General features: G+C 48.8%; 1 protein-coding gene across 2 annotated transcripts in view; it reads right to left on the bottom strand.

Moving 5' to 3' along the window:
- Positions 1–22,211, bottom strand: part of LOC147688502 (coronin-7-like) — a 1,252,182-nt gene extending 1,229,971 nt beyond the window's left edge. For both annotated transcript variants that reach the window (XM_086941395.1, XM_086941394.1), the window contains exon 1: positions 22,062–22,211. In XM_086941395.1, coding sequence (XP_086797521.1) covers positions 22,062–22,121 — 60 coding nt within the window. In that variant the 5' untranslated portion in view covers positions 22,122–22,211. The remainder of the gene's footprint in view (positions 1–22,061) is intronic.
- Positions 22,212–22,364: the final 153 nt, after the last annotated feature.

Below are 22,364 nucleotides of genomic sequence, written 5' to 3' on the forward strand. Positions count from 1 at the left end.
TGCATCGCCTTCCCTGCTGCCTGGCTCCACAACCTTGGGGGGTGCCGGGTGTGGAAGAGGGGCACGACCAGTGGCTGGCATCATCTGGGGGCCTGCATCTGCTGAGACCTCTGGGAGCCTGTCTGGAGGCAGACAGACTCTGGTGGGAGCAAGGCTGCCGATCCACGGTGGCCCCTTGCTCCATAGACTGTTCTGCCGCACCTGCTGTACACTACTGCCGCTCGCGGGGGTGCCCAGAGGAGAGTAAGGAGGCGCTCCCGCGGCTCAGACTCATCCTGAGGCCTGTACCCGCCAGGATCTTGAGCACTGGTGCCATGAGTAGCTCTTAGTCTGCCAATACACAGTCTGCACGTAAGGACCCTGCAGAATTCCCGGAGGCCTTCTGAACCGCCTTAATGGATACTCGCAGGCCGCCCTTCGGAGCCACAGTGAGTACCAGATACATGTTGATGAGCACGCGTTGCCTCCCCAGCCTCCTTGCTGCTGATTGCCGCGTGCCAACCTGCATTGCCAGCTTCCGCCAGAGGGCAATCTGATCAGGGCCTTGGCACAGAGGTGAAGTTTGGAAACACCACCTAGGGTGAGGGACGTGGCATTGATCTCAGGACTGTCGGCGTTCTTTCGTACGCCGCTCACCTTCGGTGCCCGACTCATCCACACCTGAGGCCTAAATAGGACGCCAGGCAGAACTCGGCTGCCCTCCCTCTTCCCTTGTCTCCCCTCCATCTCAGTGGGGGCGAGCTCGGCGGCGGCACGGCCGGTGGATTCTTAAGGGTTGGAGGCACATTGGCCGGAAGACAGGACGCAGACAAGGGCCCGGCTCGGGGTCCCAAGACCTCTAAACAAGTCCAGTCCAACAAGCTAGACCGCTACACCCTTCCCAACGGTTCGCCCTCTGACCCACGCCCCACTCCTAAAGCTGTGGAGGAATTGGAGAACACCAGAACTTATACTACTGGATGTCATGGAAGCAATCAGCTGGATCAAATTATCCGTGGACACAATCTCCATTGACGTTAACCTCATTCGGGCTGATCTCACAAAAATAAATTAAAAAGTTAAAACCCTGGACAGCAAGACAGCTTGCCTTACAGAGGACGTGTCCCTGCTCCAGCGAGAAGTGCAAGTTCCCTCAATCCTCCTGTGAGGCGGCAAAACGCAAACTGGACGACTACGAAGGCTGTTCCTGACGCAATAACGTCCGCATTCTCGGAGTGCCCGAAAAATCAGAGGGGCCTGCACCGGACCGGTTTGTAGAGGATCTTATTTTGAATCACCTCAAACCCAAAGGATTGGGAAAGTTCTTTACTATCGAACGTGCACACCGAATCGCGGGAGGCCGACCCAAACCAGGTGCGCCGCCACGACCACTAATCGCTCGCGTCCTGAACTTCAGGGACAAGGACGCAATCCTGCAGTATGCGAGAACCGCACCCGCACTCCACTATGAGAATGCCACTCTAACCTTCTTTCCGGACTTTACGCAGCTGGTGCAGAGACAGCGCCGCACGTTCATGGCAATCAAGAAAAAACTCAGGGAGAAGGGGCTCAAGTACGCCATGATGTTTCCGGTTCGCCTCCGGGTGGAATCTGGGGGACGAGCGTGGTTCTTTGACAGTCGGATTGGTAAGGACTTTGAGGGCAGCGACGGGGATAGCAACCTAGACTCGCAGGACCGGGGCTGAGAAACGTTGGAAGTACCTGTTCTCTTTGTGCAATTTGGGTTAAGTAATGGTTAGCAGTCGGACATGATCCTGCTGGGCTCCATCCACAGTCGAGAGAATCCTTAAAGGTGGTCTCACTAGGAACTATAGATGTCCGAATGTGTCTGGGGGATGGGGGGGGGGTGGAGTACTGGCCTTCCTCCTCTTTTCTACTCTTAGTTGTTTCTGTCGTTATAGTAAATCGGGCGACAGGCACTCTGCTAGTTGGCATGGGCAGTTTTGAGTCCAGACGGCAGGGTAGCAGGGAGGGGGGTTGTTGGTGGGTGGGTTTGTGGGGGGGGGGTGTTATTGTTCTTTGCATCGACACACAATTACAGGCACAGCAAAGGTGCAAAAGACTGATTACGACTCATGCACACGCACTGGGGGAAAAGCATTAAAATACTGAGCTGGAATGTCAATGGGCTGGGAGATAAAATTAAACGGAGTGTATTCCTAGGATGTATGACGTTACAACGCATGCTTTTACCACGCATGCTGTTACAACGCAGGTTTTACATCGCACACCATTACAACACATTACACTTAGGGGTGCTGGATAGTGAAAAGTTTAATTTACTATTCCAACTCCAGTCCCCGTGGACACTAGGGAAGGTGTTGGATAGTAAATTAAATGTATTCCCTATCCTAGAGCGCCGCCCAGTGTAATGCGTTGTAATGGTTTGCGATGTAAAACCTGCGTTGTAATGGTAGTGCGTGGTAAACGTTGCGTTGTAAGTGATGTAAACCGTATTCCTACAAATGTAAATGTACATGTATTTATATAGCGCAAATCACCAACCGAGGTCGGTATCTAAGCGCTTGCTTAGGGAACCCTGGTATTCCCCTGTGAGATAACCCCGGCAGGGTATCCACAAGGTGAAAGCCAGGCATCCCACCGCGAGGGGCCGTTGTGGATATTAAGCAAGCTATTGCCCAGAGTCGCAGAGTGTGAACTCGTGAGTCAAGTAGGCACCGGAGCGAGAATTATCGAGTCCGTGGAATTTTTTAGCCCAAGACCCGCCGAGGCGGGGAATTGAACCCTGGTCCAGGGCCGATCTCAGCTTCCGGGTCTGCCGCCTCTAACCCCTGAGCCACACTTCTCCACAATACATCAGGAAGCAGGGCCCGGATGTTGTGCTTCTCCAAGAAACTCACCTTATGTGCCACACCTGTAGAGCAATGGACTGATATGGTTATAAACTAGTGGCACACGCAGGATTTACGACTGGCTCAAGAGGGGTGGGCATTATGGTCCGAAAAGCATTTCCCCTTAGTGTAGATTCCACCTGGTCTGATGATAGGGGTCTTTATGTGGGTGTGTCTGGCTCCTGGGAGGGCCGGATCCTCACAATTCTTTCTATTTACGTCCCACCTGATAGATACCTGGCGCACGTTCAACCCCGAAACAAAGAAATACACATTTTTTTTTTTTTTTTTGGTGTAAGAATTTTATTGCACTTTTGTTCATCACATACAAGACAAATCGATAAACACCTATAGCGTGCTCGCCTACAACCGCATCGGGCCGGCGTCTAGCAGCTACGGTTATTAGCAACATTATGAGATGTACACAGCCCATCAGCCGACATCCAGAGGACCGGCGGCGAAATGCCAGATAGGGTTTGGTCGCACGTCAGTGCTACGGTCGCTGCATGACACATCAATAAACTTACTTTTTTACAGTTTTTTTCCCTTTAACTGAAGTGTAACTTAACTGTACATTCCCCAACCTGTGGTTCCCACCCTGCAACCTCCCCTCTGCATCACAGCATCCTCCCCCCTAGGTGCCAGCACTGTACATTCGTTCGTCCTGTGTCGTCACCTTCAGAAGACCATTTACATCGCTTCCGATTCCGAATCTGACGTACCTTGCACCAGTAAATAGTCACGTAGGTACCCCCAGTAATCTTTGGGCCTAGAGCCAATTGGTAGTTCCTCCTCGTATGTGTTGAGTGTGTCTCGACAATATACCATGTCTTCAATCCAGCGTTTCACCTCTGGTGCCCTTTTACTATTCCAATGGATTGACACCCTCCTTTTAGCTAACAGGAGGGCAACAGCGCAGAATTTACGCTTCAAGGCTCTCAAGTGCGGAGTTATACCCAATAAGCAGATTTTCGCTTCGCACGGCATGATAACCCCTAACATGTCGTTCAATACCTGTGTGACTTGTTCCCAATATCCCGCCACCTTTCTACAGTGCCACGCTAGATGCATGAAGTCAGCATCGGCTTGTCTACACCTGCAGCAGTTTGAATCGTCCCGTAAGCCATGCTTGTGTAGCCTCTGGGGGGTGTGGTAGACCTGATGTAAGTACTTGTAATGGATTATTTTCAGATTCCCGTTTGATGTCAGCATACCCGTAAGCATGCATGCAGAGTCCCATTCCGCCTCTGTCAGGGGTTCTGCTAGCCCAGCGCTCCATCTTTCCCTGGCCTTGTGTGTGTTGTTCCCCACCGCCCCCTGTGTACACGCATACAGCTTGGACACCATGTGAGACGCTTTGGGTGTAGTCAAGAGCAGCTGTAGAGGCGCCAGGGTAGGCGGCTCCTCTGGATAAGTCGGGTAGTGTTCTCGCAGTGCTCTCTGTAGCCTGTAGAAATTAAAATTAAACAGCGGAGATGGATTTGTGATGTAGTGTAGTTTGTCTAGTGTCTGGAATTCTCCATCCCTGTATAGGTCCCCCAATGTGTCTATTCCGGCCTGCCGGAACAGATCCATGCCAACCTTTTCCTGGGTTACCGAGAGGGCCGGGTGATGTGCCAGTGGGAGAGCGGGTGCGTATAGTGGCAGGCAACTTGCAGCTTTGCCTAATAGCCGCCATGCCTCAGTGGTCGCGTTGACTGTGTTAATATCCCGGTCATGTAGTCTGGTGCGTTTGTGCGTGAGTACATTCGCCAATGGAATCGGGTCAGTGTCGCCTGCCTCCACCGCTACATGTGTCAGGAAGGGCACTTCATGATACCAAAAGTGTGCGTATTGCGCCTGTGCGCACAAATAATACAAGTAAAAGTCAGGTACTTTGAACCCTCCTCTGGTATACGGTAATGTCATGGTGTGCAGGTCCATCCTCGCCTGCTTGCCCGCCCATAGCAAACTAAGTACTAGTGTCTTGATATTGCGGAAGACAGCAGCGGGGGGTTTTATAGGGATGTTGTTAAATAAATATAGAAATTTTGGCAAGAGCACCATTTTTATTATCGCTGCCCTGTCCGCCAACGAAAGTGGCAATCTGTTCCATTTCTTTATTTTATCCTCCAGGGTTGCAATTGTCCTCCCGTAGTTCGTCCTAATGACCACTTCGGGGTCTCTGTGGAACCATATACCCAAGTATCTAGTGGGTTCTTCCTGCCACTCCAACGGATAGTCTAGTTTAGTGGGTTGCGTGCTATCAGTCAGTGCCAGCACCAGAGATTTGTCCCAGTTTATCTGTAAGCCGGCTTGCCGACCAAATTTTATATATTCCCTCAGTAGGGGATTTAAGTGTTGTTCCGGGTGTTTAACATACAACACCATGTCATCTGCGTACAGTGAGATGTGTATGGGTCGGGAGGGCATTTGAATCGCTGAGTGATGATAATGTTGTCGGATTTTGCAGGCTAGAGGCTCCAGCACTAAAGCGAAAAGCATCGGTGAGAGTGGGCACCCCTGTCTAGTACCTCTGCAGATTTGTATGGGTTCTGATATGTATTTGTTCACTCTGATGCGTGCCTTCAAGTCTGTGTAGAGCATCGCAATCCAGCCCCGGAATATCCAGGGGAACCCCATGCGCACCAGCACCGCATGTATGAAGGGCCAGCCTATTGTGTCGAATGCTTTAGCGGCGTCTAGGAGCACTGCCACAGCCTTCGTTTCCGGAGCCAGATAATGCGCTAATGCGAACAGTGTTCGGGTGTTGTGTGTGGTGGCCCTGTCTGGTATGAATCCCGATTGGTCGGGTCTAATTAACATTGGCATAAGCGGCTTTAGCCTGTCCGCCAGCAGACTAGCTATGATTTTGGTATCTACATTTAACAAGGATAAAGGACGGTAGGAATCGCATTTATCAGCATCTTTGCCCGGTTTGAGCAGCGTGATGAGCAGGGCTTCCCTTAGCGAAGCTGGCAGTCTCTGGGCCTCATGTGCCATCCCATACATCCGTACTAAGTGCGGCGCAAGGAGGTCTACATATGCCTTATAAAATTCCGCTACAAAGCCATCCGGACCCGGTGCTTTGTTGTTGGGTAGGCGCCTGATGGTGTCCGTGACTTCCTCTATAGTTATGGGGCGTTCTAGGTATTTCCTATGACCATCTGCTAGCCACGCCATCTCAATATCTTCCATGTATTCCAACAGGTCAGGCTGTGACGGTGAGGGGTGTGCCTCGTATAATGTGCCATAATGTGTCATAAATTCTCGCAGTATACCCTTAGTGTCCGTGATCATCTCCCCGGCGCTAGTGGTTATGGATGTGATAGTGTGTAGTGTTTTGCCTGCGCATATCTTCGCGGCCAGCTCCCTGCCAGGTCTACCTCCTTCTCCATACCTCCTCGCAGTGGCTCGCTTAGTGACATACTTCAGCTCGTCTGTTGCAAACTTAGCATGCTCGGTCAGTAGTGACTGGATATCCCCCAAAAGTCTGGTGTCTCCCGTTTGCGTATAGGACTGTTCTAGTGCCTGAATGGCTTGTTCCCGTGTGTGCAATTGGTGTCTGATATCCTTTAGGATGCCCGAGGCCGTACTGAGGCAGACTCCCCGGATTGTAGCCTTGAAGGCCTCCCACAGCAGACCTGGGTCGTCCGTGGTTGGGCCATTAAGATCGAAGTAGTCCCCTATCGCCTTATGTATAGTGGAGGCGTACACTGGGTCTCTCAATGAGGCTGCGTTAAATCGCCAGGTGAAGGGTGGCGGGTCGTAGTGCGGGATGTCTACTTCTAAAAGTACCGGGCTGTGGTCTGATAGTGTTCGCGGTAAGTGTGCAGTATCCACCACCCATGTGAGTACTTCTTGTGTGCCCAGCCAGTAGTCTATCCTGGACCAGCTGTTGTTTGCTGCGTTTATGTGCGTCGCCGTCGTCACCCCTGGGTTGCGAACCCGCCAGAGATCCACCAAGCGTAAATCCTCCATTGCGTCTTTTACCATAGCCCTAGCGTTACCATGTTGTTCTGCGGTGTGTGCCGCTCTATCTAGAGCGTCCTGCATTGTCACATTAAAATCCCCTCCCCACAGTACATGAGGTGCCTGTGTGTTTGCGATGTTGTGCCAGACCTTGCTAAAAAAACCCGGGTCATCCATGTTCGGGCCATATGTATTCACCAACAAAATTTGCTGTCGTCTAAGTCTGCCTGCTAGCATTATGCTCCTCCCGGCTGTGTCTCTGTGCACATCTGTAACTTCAAAGCCCGTACCCTTCCTAATTAAAATGCTCACCCCTCTTGAATATGTTGAGTAGCTAGAGTGAACCACTGTTTCAGCCCATCTGGCCCCTAATGTTGAGGTGCTGTCTCGGTCTAAGTGTGTTTCCTGCAAGAAAACAATGTTAATTCGCAATCTATCAAAATAGGCAAACAGTCGCCTAATCTTCTTCGGGTTGCCCAGGCCCCGTATATTCCATGTGAGAATTTTCAGCGTGTTACTACGTGACATGAGTCTGCATTTGGTGATGAACTGTACACGTCAGACGTCCAGTCTTCTTGTTATACCCTGTGTGTATGGTGTCATAGTGTACATTTCGTAACGTTGACAACGTCTTCTGTTGATTACAAACTTTATGCACACGCCAGCACAGACCCAAGGAGTTCGCCATGCTTCTCAGATACAGAGGTCGTAGTTGAAGAGTTACTGATTCCCCCGCCCACCCCCCACCCACTTTAGCGCCCAAACTTTGCCAAAGCCATCCCTGAGTCAACTTCAACTTGAACATTAACAGTAACTTCTGCATCCAACATATTTCGGGGTACACCCTCCTGGGGGTGTCACCAGGTACACACATCTCCATCCACATAGTGGATGTGGACAGTCGCAAGTGTGCGTTTTAGTATATAGCTTGCTTGTGACCTCCCCCAACCCCCCGCCACCCACTAAGCATAGTTAGCATCTTTACAGTTATATATCTCTATTACTTTAGAATCCCCCACATCTCTAGGTGCAGTGCACACGTGGACTACGCCGTGTAATGTGCGTAATGTCTCCTGCTTGGAAAGCAGTTGAGCCGTCAGGCCGGTCAGGGCCATGGTTACCTGCTTGCTGCCTCACCTTCCAGTAGCCGGTCACCTCGTCTCCCCGTTCCTATTACATCATGTCGCTTATTCACAACTGAAGCAACCCTTCCATAGGATCTCAGATTCCGGGACATCACTTACATTAGTCCGTAAACGTCGTTCCAGTACAGCCGGCGCCGCCATTGCGGCCAACATGGTCCATGCGTTTGTCCGCGGGCCAAAATGTTTTTAGTTAGTTGTAACGTGTTGGTGAGGTCTGTAGGTCCGTCCTGCTGGTTAGTGTTCTTTCTCGCTCATTCCACGTCACTGGTCGGTTCATTCCTATCCTGTTGTTTTCTCCTCTTGCCTTGTTGCTTGACATATTCCTGTGCCGCCTGCACCGTTGGTAGTATGACAGGTTTCCCGCCGGTGAGGACTTTGAGTTTCGCCGGATATAGCATGGCGTATTCCAGGCCTAGTTCTCTGAGCTTCTTTTTGACTGGAGCGTATTCTTTCCTAGCTTGTTGCACCGCCATAGTGTGGTCCGGGTAAAACTCTAGCGTGTTCCCCTGGTGCGTTATTTTCCCCATCTCCCGTGCCATCCTCAAGACCGTGTCTCTGTCCCTGTAATTTAGCATGCGGGCAATGACCATGCGCGGGGCGGCTCCGGGTTTCGGTACAGGCGCCAGTGATCTATGCGCGCGTTCCACCAGGAAAACCGGGGATAGTTTGTCGGCTCCAAAGAGTTCTTTCAGCAGGGTCTCTACATAAGTCTCCATCTTCCCTGTGTTTGTGGATTCTGGCAGGCCCGAAATCCGTACGTTGTTGCGCCTGGACCTGGCTTCCTGGTCCTCCACCCTCGCTCTTAGGTGTTCCACCGTTTTTTCCAGGCCGTCACAGGTCTTGGTTGTGGTCTTTTGTTCATCCTCCAGCCTTGAGATCCGCTGCTCTGCTTCCGTGAGGCGCCCGTCGTGTTGTTCGATTTTCGCCGCCATGTTATCTACTCTCAGCACCACGTTGTCGAGTTTTCCGTGCATCTCCTGCAGACTCTGCTGTATTGCCCTCAGAACCGACTCCATGCCTGTACCCTCCGTTGATTCCTGGCCCCCTTCTACCTCCGGGTCAGGCGTGGTATTCTTACCCTGGTTCCGCTTCTCAAACTGGAGCTTAGGTTGATTCCGGTCAGGTTTCCCCATTTCAGGTTGCTGTTTGGATGAGTGGTGTTCTGCCGATTTCGGGCTGTTGCCCGATGTTGTGCTGGCTGCGGAGATGGCTCGAGGCGCTGTCACTGCAGCTCCCCCCCTGGCCGTTCGCGTGGTCATCTACCTAGCGCCTGTATGCAGGTTGGTGCCCAACCAGGTCCCATCCGCCATGCACGTCAGGTGGTGTCGTTTACTGGGCCGCTGAGGCACTACATGGGCAATATTGTATAGTCACTTATCACGTTGTAGGGGGGGCAGCCCCCGCGATGGTGGTGGAGCCGGGTCTATGCCGATGTACATGCGTTTCTGAGTACACAGTACAGGCGCCTTCGAATGGGGGATGGTCCGTCCGCTCACCTCCGTGGCAGACACACTGTCGGCTCCTTGCGTTGCCCAGCTGCCAGCGCTCCGAGTGTTGGTTGTTGCGAGGCACGCGCACCGAAAAGCGCCGGGAATCCTCCTCTGCTGCCGGATTATTTGCTCGTACTTCACAGGCAGATTTCGGGGGGAAGTTGTTCGGCGGGAGTGTCCGCCGCTGCCTCCAGCCTTGTGCGTTTCACGGGCGCCGCCATCTTGCCCGCAGTGGAACGCACGCCGATTCTCTGTGGCGCTGTGTCCTGGGGTCCCACCCGAGCTCCGCAAGGGTCGCGCTGGTGGTCAATGGCCCCTTACCATGTGGCGCCGGGTGTGCACAGTTGTCCCGCTCCACTTGTAGCCTTGGTAATCTCCGATCCGCCCGGTGTCCGGAGCGGCCATTTTGGCGATGCTGCTGTGAGGAGTCCGAGCTTCGGGTTAGATCTCCCTGTCCCCGCACCTTAAGCCTCTCGTTTTGTACGTGGGATGTCGTCCTCACCTTCCGATGCCCATATTTACAATCCCTGCTTATTTTCGTGGGGTTACAAGGGGTTAAAGGCCGCTAGGCGCGCGACCGTCCGGCGGAGCTGACAAGCTAGCCAGCCATTCCGCAGTGCGCCCTCTAGCGCCCCCCAAAGAAATACACATTCTACTCTGGGGCCCATCACAGTTTCTCTCCCCTGGATTACATCCTGGTCCCCAGTTCCCAAACATCACACATCAGGGAGGTTCGACACTTAGCTAGAGGTATCTCTGACCACTCACCACTTTGGGTCCACTTCCTCCTAGATCACTGGTGGGTAGGCCGCATCGTCCTCATCAACCATTGGCACCTTTGTAACCCCAAACTATGTACAGAACTCCTAGTCGCATTAGATAGCTATTTTATAGAAAACGTGGGTTCGGTGACCTCTAGCCTGGCACTCTGGGAGGCCTTTAAAACAGTAATTAGAGGGGAAGCCCTGTCCTTGATATCGGGACACAAACAGAAGCAACAGAAGGAAGTCTCAGACATAGAACTGATATCCTATGACTTGAAAGGAAATTGGTGGACCGCGACTCCCCGAATGCGCTCCACTAACTGCAGCTTAACCAATCAGAATACAAAGCCCTCATCATGGAGACAGCTCGAACTTTGGGTCAGGAAAAGCTTGGGAGAATCTATGACCTGGGTGACAAGGCGGGGAAGATGATAGCTTGGTTGGACAGGCAAGAATGGGCAAACAGATTGGTCCCGACCCTTCATGACACTGTTGGAGTCGAAATTTCAGACCCCCAAGACATAGCCTCTCAATTGGCCGCACACTTTGAGGCGGTTTACAGGGCTGGGACGCCTCATACCGAGGAGGACTCTGTGGAACTATTAAGAGACATTGTCATGCCCACCCTCGACTCGGCAGACAGGCAGCTACTAGACAGTCCTCTGACCTCGGACAAAATCACTCAGGCCATCAGGTCACTTCAATCTGGTAAGACCTCTGGCCCTAATGGGATACCCATAGAATTGTATAAACTCTGCCCGGATAGACTATCGGCTTACCTCAAAGTTATGATCGAGGAGAGCAGGGAGTTGGGAGAAATCCCACTAGACCAACGTATAGCTAATATAGTAGTAATTCAGAAAGACGAGAAAACAAAGACAGACTGTACCTCATATCGGCCTATTTCCTTACTTAATGCCGAGCAAAAATCCTTGCGAAAGTTCTTGCAAATCGCCTGGTAAAGGTCATATCAACCCTTGTACACCCAGATCAATCTGGGATTATCCCACGTCGGAACACGGTGCTAAATCTTCGCCGAGTACACTGGGTGCTGGGTAGAGCTGATACGATTCGTGAGCCGGCAGTCTTGGTCTCTCCAGATGCCACCATGGCATTCGATATGCTTAAGTGGCCCTATCTCTTTGCCGCGCTCCGGAAGATGGGGTTCGGGAAGGAATTTGTCAGCTGGGTTCGGCTCCTTTACGCTGCGCCTCTGGCTAAGGTCGTTGTTAACAACAAACAGTCCGATACCTTTTCTCTTGGTCGAGGAACCAGTCAGGGTTGTCCACTCTCCCCCCTTTTGTTTGCCTTGGCATTGGATCCGCTTGCGGCCTGGATCCGTCAGGATCTGTCGATCCGAGGATTCCACTGGTCGGCAGATTGGGACGATCGTATATCATTATGCGCGGGCGACATCCTACTGTACCTCATCAACCCCCGGAAGTCCCTAATTGTCTTATTAGATATACTGGCAGTGTTCGGTAGATTCTCTGGATTCACAATTAATTGGACCAAATCCCACCTGTATTCACTTTACGGGGGGTGCCTAACCTACCCTCCAATTGCCCAATCTAAATTACTACGTCAGGGTTCAAGTACCTTGGAATATTTGTATCCATGGACTCCGCACTCAGATATAACAATAATCTTCTCCCCCCTCTCCACCGACTGCAGCAAGATATAGCCAGTTGGAAAACTCTCCCTCTGTCCCTCTTGGGGAGGGCCGCACTTTTTAAAATGATGTCCCTACCCCGCTTCCTTAATGATCTTCAAAACTCCCTGGAAGTAGTCCCTCCCGCTTACTTTAAAGAGATTGAACAACTTCAGAGGGAGCTCCTGTGAAACGGATATCCACGCATTGCCCTCAGCAAGCTGACGCTGAAATGGTACGATGGTGGTATAGCCCTCCCCGACATTAAGAAATATTACTGGGCCGCCCACCTGGCTGCCATTAACCATGGCACCGATGGGTCCCCTGACGATCCAGGCTATCGAATGGACAGATTGCTGCTCCTGGGCGGGAATTATAATATAACACTATATTCCAAACCTGCTCATCCTCCACTATCTGGCCCCACTGGACACTCGATATCAGCCTGGCCCACTGCCACTAGATCGCTTGGTTAGGAGGGTAGGTTGACATTGGCCGCCCCTGTGGGACTCCGCCAAGCTGGGACACCTATGGCAGACAAAGGGTTTCGACAAGTGGGCCATGATAGGTATGTCCCGAGTTCAGGACATGTGGGAAAAGGGGGACATCAAAACATTTGCTTCTCTGCAGGAGCAACATGACCTAGCCGGTTCAGAACACTTTCGCTACAGACAAATTTGTCATGCCCTGCGCTCGGCCTTTCCCAAGAGCTCTTCCCCCCCGGAGTCCTCTCCACTTGAAGACAGGATATTAGACAGGTATCTCCCTGAGAAATCCATCTCACTCATTTATAACAAGCTCATATACAATATGGAAGACCATCTCATAAAGCTTCGACAAAAATGAATGGCGGATGGTATTGAGTTGGATGATGAGGACTGGCAGGAGGCTGCATCCTCTCCCAGGGTGGTAGCTATCCCAACTAGATTATGACTAGTTCAGCTAAAAGTAATACACAGAATATACATGACGGGACCTAGACTAGTGTTGATGGGAAGGGCACCCACGGGAGACTGTTGCAGGGGGTGTGGCCAGCTGGGTACTTTCCTTCACATCATCTGGGAGTGTTCGCTTGTCCAGACTGACTGGAGCGCGATTCATAGGGTGGTGGGAAATAGCCTGGGAATCCCCCTGCTCCCAGAGGTGCGTAGGCGTTTGCTCAACATATGGGAACCTACTGACTTGAAAGTAAGCCAAACGCAATGGGCCACTCTTGGCTTTATGATTGCAAAAAGGAACATAGCCCAGGCTTGGGGGGCAGCTGCCCCTCCAGCGCTTAAAGATTGGAAGATCAACATGGACTGGTGCATGTTCCGTGAAAAGACAGTCTATGTGGCCTGGGGATGTCCCAAGAAATGGACTCGGATATGGGGGACCTGGAACCGCTACAAAGGCAATATTTGTACCCCACCAATGCGCACAGACACGGAAGACATACCTTCGCCCTGAATGGCCCCACAGTGTACAAAATGTTATGATGCTGTTAACTTTGTACGTGCCTGAACAGAAATATTTATATCACTGTAATGTGCCATGTTTTATTTAAAATCGATGACAGTTAATAAAAAGATATTAAAAAAAAATATTTAATCCAGGAATAAGTATTAGCACCAGTAGCTCAACTACTCACAGTGAAGCACTAATTACTATACTGGGGAGAACACAACCTCTCACCAAAATTCATGAGAAAAACCTCCCTCTGCCAATTGCACAAGCATTACGCAGCCTGGCACCAGTCGCCAGACTGAGGGCAGAGTGTTCACCAGTTACTAAAGTCAAAGTAGAGCCTTGCACCAATCATCTAAGAAGAACAGGGAGCTGCACCAATGCCGAAACACAGCAAATGATGGTACAGCAGTCATGAAGTTTAGGACCGGGTACTGCACCAGTTAATAATTTAGGACAAAGCACTGCACCAGTCGCAAACATTCAGGGCAAACTGCTGCACCAACTGCTAATTCTGGACAAAACATTTCACCACAAATTAGATTTGGGACAGAAGAATACTGCACTTATCACTACTGAGCAACCCAAATTCAAATTACCATACAGCACAGAAAGCCACCAACCCGAATGATGGACAGAGGATTGCGCCAATCGCAGCTATGCCAAATCGGATTTATCACACAGCAATGCACCAACCAGTCCTTCAAATAAGGAGACAGAGTTGCACTGATCAAGTCACACGACAGTACTGTGCAAATTACTTAACTCAAGGCGGCCCATGGCAGCACCAATGGCTAAAGTAAGGAAAGAGAACTACATCAATCTCACAATACTAACCCTGCTTTGACTCACCCCAAAGCTCAGATCCCAAATAACTATTTAGACTCTTCCATCCTCTCTCCCTCCTTTATCCTATTCTATCCAACTAACAGACTCAACATGTCCAACCACTAAAATTAACACTTTATATTTCCCTATACAAATCCACCACAAATCCACTTTGGGTTCCGAAGTAGTGTGCTACTTGCCGAAAAGCGCTTCAACTTCAGGGGTAGTAAGCGCTATATAACTACAATTACGTGCACAGCAGTGGACGAATCACCGATTGGGAATCACTACTACATCAATCTGTAAATTCTGCCAAATTCTGCAGCAATCCACCATGTCAGTGCGCTCCACCAATCACATTTCAGAAAGAGGGCAGGGGCGGCTTTAGCACTGGTGGCACCCAATGCGACAATGTTTTTGGGCGCCCCCCATGACCACCAGCGCAACTAATTCCCGCAGTACCACCACCCAGTAAAAGTCTCCATAACCACTCTCACTCAGATGCATTAAATTCGTTTTTTAGAGTCACTCATAAAAGTGAAGGATGTCAGAGCACTTTACATTGCGCACACATTAGTCAATCATATGTGCGTAGATCAATGTATAGGAAACGTTACATTAGACAGAGTGGTAGGATTTATATGTCATCCATTCTTGTAGGCAGTAAAGTTTAGGGGGCTTGGTCTGGAGAAGAACAAACTCGGAATTTGAAAGAAGACCATGGTTGGGGATTTATCTTTAATAATTGGCTTCCTGTATCAGTTGTCCCATGCAGATCCAACATTGCTCTGTCTCTCAAGTCGGCAGCCACACCAATTACCCAGTCCAATTAACTGATCGACTGAATTTCCACACAGCTCAGCGCCAATTAACCGAGGCTCTGCAGAGTACCGCACCGACATCTCTTGTCAGTTCGGTGACCGGGACCCTGCACTACCGACTGTGGTCCGGACGGGAGCATAGCTAGCTTGACTCAATTGACTGAGATTTCCGCCAGAGGCACAGAGGTCAGCGCAGGGTCAGGGAAGGGGAACCAGTATCAGTCTGGGTTCCAGGTCACGTGCAGATCCCATAGCTGATCCCGGCATTAATCTATTAGTGCCTATAACTGTCACACGTGCCCGGGAAAGAGGGGGCGCGTGGCTTTAGGTGTGAACGCGGTCTTGAAACGTTTTTCCAGGTGTGTCTGGGGGAGGAAAATATCCCATTTTGCTCACATTCTTACAGGCAGGAAGGGGTTACCGCAAGCTTCAACCGGAAGAGAGAGCGGAAGTAGCGGGTCTTGTGATATGAGAAACAGCTGCAAAAATGTGCTGCCTCAAACCTTTCACAGAAAGAGCCTAAAATGTGCATTTGCTCTTGCCATGCGTAAAAATAATGTCATTCCCAAAGCCCCCGTTGCATGCCTTCCAAGGGTACAGAGTTTACCCTCACACTCAGTGCCTGCTTGTGACAGAAATGACAGTTACCCTGTGGCCACCTCTAGGCATGCCCACACCAATTAGATATACTCATAAGAACTTTAAAATGGCGGCAGGGGGACATAAATGCTTTAAGTAAAATGTCCTACGTTCCAAGAACTCCATGAATAGCTTTATAATTCAGCATTTATGTGAACCACATGTCCTCAAAGTTAACTGTGCCACTGCTTTATCGTCTACCTGTGTATGTCCCAGGTCTGTTAAATTAAACAATTACCATAAATGGGAATTGAGTAATGAAAGAATGTTTCTTACATTATGTGTAGTGAAGTATAATCTTGGTGTGAACATGCTTCATACTGTGCCAAGCCACTTGGGTGTTCTGAATTAATGCGCGTTGCATGACCGGTTGGCCCTGACTTAGCAGAATGGGTATCGGCTGTGGTCATAGAGAAACAAAGAAATTTGGAGACATTCATTGGTGTGCCGATTTATGATCACTCTATAAAAACAACGTCAAAGAATATCCCCTCTTCAAATATTACAAAATATGTTCTAAGCGGTTGAAGGTGCAACCTATTTTTCCTTAATGCATTTCAAGTTAGCATCTGTAGATAGTTAAGGCTACTCTTAGGACTAGCATCCAAAGCTAATGTCTTTCAGTCACTGATAGATGTGCTATTTAAAGGAATCAAGGGAGTTCAAGTGTTTCAAGATGCCATCTTGATTTATTCAAAAACCAGTCTAGAGCACAATGAAATCCTAAGGAAAGTTTTACCGGTGTTGAGCGAAAGAGGAATGACTGTATCCCAAGAGAATGTTGAGTTTTTAAACAATCAAGTAGATTATTTGGGGCATATGATGAGTGTAAAAGGCATTAGCCCTAAATCAGATTTTTTAGATGCCATTCAAAGATCACCTGATCCAAGGAACAAAAATTCGCTCAGATCCTCTTTGCTCTCAGCAAATATTATGTGCAGTTTGTGCTGGGTTATCCTTTTACTGGAGAACCATTGAGAAAAATGTTGCAAAAGAAGGAAACGTTTACATGAGACTAAGAGAAAGAAGATGGTTATGAATCAGTTAAGGTGATGCTTCTGCTCATGATTAAAACCGTTTGAGTGTAATGTTGAGTGTTCTTTAACAGTTGATGCCAGCTCTTTTGGAGTGCATATGAGACGAAGACAATGGCATACCAACTACGAGTGCACTGTATCATTTCTTTTTTGCACACTCATTGATGAATGGAAGAGGTATTAAAAAAAGTCCACATCCAGATTTGTATATCTAGTTTCAAGGCTACAAGACTACAATTTTCATTCATTTTAAATACATCCCTGAATGGATTTAACATTAGATTATAGACTATTTGTCTAGGATGTCAGTGGATGATGAGGTACACTGGTGTAACGAAAATTTAGGGGGCCTCCCTGCACGGTACGCAGAGGGACCCCCTCGAGGCTCCATCAGGAGCTCTCCGGCCAGAGTGCAGTGCTGATGGGGCCCCCTGGCGCTTGGGCCCCTGCACCGCAGGGGCTGCAGGGGCCTCTGTTACGCCCCTGATGAGGTAGAAATGAGTGAAAGCGAACATCAAGAATTTGTGGCAGTGGCCTTTGATGCTGTTCAATCCTGTTTTGGTCGCATTTGGGAAAAAGACTGGGCTAGAGCATTGTAGACTGATGACAGTAAAGAGAAGTGTGAAACTATTTATTGGATGGGTGGCAACACATTGGAAATATGGATGGAGCAATGGTTTTGTTTCAACAAATTGTGTGTAAACTGTCAGTGGAAAACTGAGTAATTATTAACCCTCAGGGTGCTAGTGTTATTTTCCTCCTGTGCTGGAACTTGAGATTCCCCATTGTTCATGACGAGCTCAGCTCGTCATGAGTGTATGGAGGTGTACATCATGACGAGCTAAGGAGTTAAGCAATTTCTATTTGTACCACCCAAAACTTTAAGACATAAAGTCATTGAGACTACACATAGTAGTCATCCAGGAATGACGGCCACAAAGACATTGTTGAAGCAAAATTATTGGTGGCCATGAATAGACAGGAAAGTTGAATATTTCCAATAGTGCGCCCACGAACCCCTGCCCGCACCACATCTACAACCTAGGAAGGAAAAAAAATGAGCAGCAACCTCACAACGATCCTCAACACCACCATTTCTACAACCACCATTCCTGACACTTGGAAGCACTCGGAGATCAAGCCTTTCTTGGAAAAACCCTCCGCCAACCCCAGTGAACTCAAGTATTACCACCCCAGCTCACTACTCACTTTCCCTGAAAAGGCTCTGGAGAAAGCCATCAACCACCAGTTCACAGAATAACTTGAAGCAAACAACCTGTTAGATGCCTCCCAATAGGGCTTCCGGTCCAACCACAGAACCAATACCACCCTGATTGCAGCAACGGACGACATCAGACACCTCCTCGACCAATGGGGCTTAGCTGCTCTCATCCTCCTTGACCTCTAGGTAGCCTTCAACACCGTCTTCGACCACACTCATCACCAGACTCCACCACATAGGCATCCACAGCAACACTCCCAACTGGATTGCCTCTTTGCTCTCCAGTTGAACTCAGAGGATCCATCTACCTCCTTTCTATTTTGAACCCAAAAACATCATCTGCGGCGTCCCCCAGGGCACCTCCCTCAGCCCCATCCTATTCAAAACCTACATGACCCCACTAGCAGACATCGCCCGCACCCACGGACTGTAGTGCCAGAGGCACTCCCATGTATTGGGACCACATGATGACTTTTGACTACCATTAGTTTAATTGACTTTAGGTGTTTTCTTGAATGTACAACTTCACTTTTCTTGCAAGTGCCTTTTTCCTTGAAGATATCTTTCATGTCTCCTTGCAGTTATAGCGTGGGACTGCTTTCACAGAGTAGAACAGCCTTGCCAGGACTAAAACGTGTGGGATGTGCATTTGAAAGCATGAGAGAGAGATCTGTGGAATGTACTTTTCGGTCTTGGAGTGTAGAGTTATAAGCAGTGGTGCTCAAATGTGCATTGTGTTGTACATTGGGAAGTTTTATTAAGTTCTCACTTTTGGCTTGGACATGCCTTCATGCCATCTTGAATTCTGACTCGGTCTAGCTTGAGCTTTACGCACACAGGTAGGCCTCCAGATCACTCTAGCTGTTTAGGCTATTCACGTTCAAGGTTTTTTACTGTACTTTTGGAGACTTTCTCAAGCTTCACTAAGATTATGTGTGGAAGCGCGCTTGGCACCTTTCAGAGCAGAGATTATTGTTGCCAGAGAAATGTGTGGAATGTACAGCTCTGCCTTAGAGTCAAAATACAGTGGCCTGGCCAGCTTCTGTCTTGACCCCGACACAGACCAGTACAGTCAGCTCGGTTTTTGCAACAGAAGAAAGGGAGCGAGGTTTCTAGAAACTTCTCCTGAGGTTGAGAAAAGGTGTTAAAGGTGGGAAATCTTGGCACCTAGGTGGGATCTCGCTGTGGAACAGACGTGTTGCCACAGGGAACTTTTCAGGGTCCCGATCAAAGCTTCTGCCTGGCAGTCAAGGGCTCCTCCAGCCGAGTTGGCAAGAACGCAGAGAGAAAGCGATCGGTGAGTTTTTTTTTTATTATTGACATTGTGATGTGCGAGTATGGCTGTGCGCACATTTATCCTCCAGTGGTTATAATCATCTGATGTGTTATTTTTGGTCATTGGCATTGTGATGCGTAAGTGTGTCTGTGTGCACATTCAAGTCTCCAGTGGTTATAATCCTCTGATGTATTTAGTGTATATATCTTTCTGATTTCTTGCAGTGGACATCCAGTATTATTATCTGCTTGTATTTTATTCCAAGTACTTTATTCCATGCATTTAACAGTTGCATTTGCTTACTTAGAAGTGTGTTATTATTGATTGCACACATATACATCTATATACATTTGTTTTTTTATTTCATTTGATGTCTGTGAAAGCCTTTCTGTTAGAGAGTGTTGCACAAATAAAACCACATGATTTATTCTGAAAATTGTCTTTTGATGTGCCTAATTTTATGATAGTGAAATCCCTTTCCTGGTGTTTTTATTGCTTTGTTCTGTGTGTGCCTGCATGTGTGGGTGCAGTATTTTCTATTATTTGGGAGGGCAAAGCAATGCACAGACTCAACATCATCTCCTACACTAGCGACACGACACACATCTCATCCTTTTCCTCACAGAAGACACCGACACCACCAGAGCTAACTTTCAAATCACCATGTCGGACATTGCAAACTGGATGAAGGCCAACTGCCTCAAGCTCAACTCGGACAAAACTGAGGTACTCATCTACAGGAACAACCACTCTCCTTGGGACAAAACCTAGTGGCCAACTGCACTTAGCCCCACGCCAATCTCATCCAGCTACAGGCATAATCTCAGAATCATACAGGACAGCAAATGCTCGGCAAGATCTTTCGATGGATCCTCATGTCCACCAGGAAAACGGTCACCCAAGCCCTAGTCTCTAGCCGCCTGGACTAAGGCAATGCACTCTACACTGGGACCACCCCAAAGCTCCTCAACTGCCTCCATACCATCCAGAGCACTACAGCATGACTCATCCTCAACCTCCTAAGAAGAACCGGTTTCACCCCTCTCCTCAAGGCCCTCCACTGGCTCCTCGCCCAGAAAAGATGCCTCTACAAACTCCTGAAACACGCATATAAGGCCCTCCATAAGTCCGGATACACCTACATTAGCCAAAGCTTGACATTCCACCAACCAACTAGGGAGCTCAGCTTCGCCACCCTCGCCTTGGCACACATCCCCGCATCCGTCTGAGTTGCTGTGGAGGTCCTTCTTTCTCCTACCTTGCCCCCAAGTCCTGGAACGACCTGACCTCCCCCTCCACCTGCGAACCACTACTTCCCTCGATGAGTTCAGGAAGTAGCTCAAGACATGGCTTTTCAACCAACTCTCACAATACCTCACCGCCTGGAGACCCCTCAGGGGGACAATATGCGCTATAAAGGGTTAATTGATTGATTAGTGCAAAGGATATTTGTAATCTGACAAGCATTGGAAAATCACTAACGAGCACATGAATTGGGATGGTCACGACCAAAAGTAACAGCTGCTTTTGCACGCCCTTACAATCTGTTGTCATCTGAGTTTCGGTCAAACTTCTGTATTATAATGGTATCAAACAGGAAAAGACACCATTATAGGGTCTGTCTGCTAATGGTTAAATGGAGCTTACTAATAGATTTATGAAAGAAGGGGTGCAAGCTCCTATTGCAGCAAAAAAAAGACGTTAGAAAATATGTGAGGGAAAAGTTACGGGGGTATTTTAATCCTCCACACTCAGTGGATGATGTTTCACCCTTTCTCCTTTTCAGAGGAAAAGCCGCAGACACCAGTTATGTAATGTAGTAGGTTTGTTCCTGAATGTAATAGCAAGCTTTATGTATTATCGTTTTTTTATTGTTGCGCCTTTACTTTGGTTTGTTAATTTTTGTAGGAAGGTAATGCTGCAATACATAGATTACTTATAACTTACTTTGTGCATTTTGCATAAATTAGTTATTTAGAACGTTAATTCATTGTGAGGTCGGAGTGTTCCACTGTCGTCTAAGAGTGCTGGTAATTCCTGCTTGGGAGCGCCCTGGACAACAGCTGGGATAAACAGCCTCTGTCTTGTATTCATTGTATGTTACCTCTTCACAACACAGACTGAGGACTGGCAGATGGACCGAGAGAAGGGGGGGAAGGAGAGAGGAGGTAGGAATGCTCAACTGATGAACATCGATGGAGGGACTTTGATATAGACGAAAAACTAGAGACACCGAGAAGCAAGCATGCGAGCTAACGAGGTATGTCCCTAAAAAAATCCTTAGAAATTTAGAGAAAGCAATGTTACAATGTTTTCATATCAATATCAGAGACTGTGTACCAAAGATTTGTGGTGTAACGGCCAGAGTTGCCGACTGTGGAACTGGGGAGTCAGGTACGAGTTTCTGCGTCAGACCAACATCCTGTTATTCTGGGCAAATTACTTAATCTCCTTGTGCCAACACAAAAATGAATGTGTCCTTGATTAATGTAACTGGTGCTCATGTAAAGTGTTCCATTAACTTAGGGTTGAGTTCGCGATAGATTCAACCGCAACAAACAAAAAAGTTGTTTACAGGTTTTATAATCAGGTAGTGTCCTAATAAAAGAAAAAATATATTGATAGAAATATACACACCGCACTTGTTTCATGGAGTAAAGTTGTGTGGATGGGCGGGGAATATAACTCCGCCCCCTCACCAAAATACGCCCATCTACACTATGCCGCCACTAACTCAGTGGCAGCTCTCAGGGCGAGGAAGATGCACAAATGCCAAGATAAACAGAGGGATTTACAAACAACGTGGAAGACAATATAAAGGGATTGGGGCATCTAGTTCCAGTTTATAAAGCGTGCAGCTGTCAGACAGAGCAGTGCCTGGACTCTGCACACCCTGCAGTGTAATGGAGGGCACAGGCTCCTCGCTTGCTTTCACTCACCTCCCTTCGTGGCACCCTTGCCTCTGTGTTCTTGAATCTGGAGGTCCTGAAACGGTTCATAGTTAAAGTCCTGCTTCTCCGACTGCTGCTGACACTTCCCTACTCTGGGCGTGGGATGACTCGGCCGTCGATTAACGAGCCTAGTTCCTCGACCGCTCTGGGGACGAGTCTCCCGCTCTAGCAGCTACAGATTATGTCTGACCGTACGTCTACACCCATTTTTACGTCAGTGTCGCGTGTTATAAATAAAATGGACTGTCAAAAACAGCTTCCATGGTAACAAGGAAGCAATGCACGCCGCCA

Source organism: Lissotriton vulgaris, chromosome 10 (genome assembly GCF_964263255.1).
Source record: "Lissotriton vulgaris chromosome 10, aLisVul1.2, whole genome shotgun sequence".
Taxonomy (NCBI): Eukaryota; Metazoa; Chordata; class Amphibia; order Caudata; family Salamandridae; genus Lissotriton; species Lissotriton vulgaris.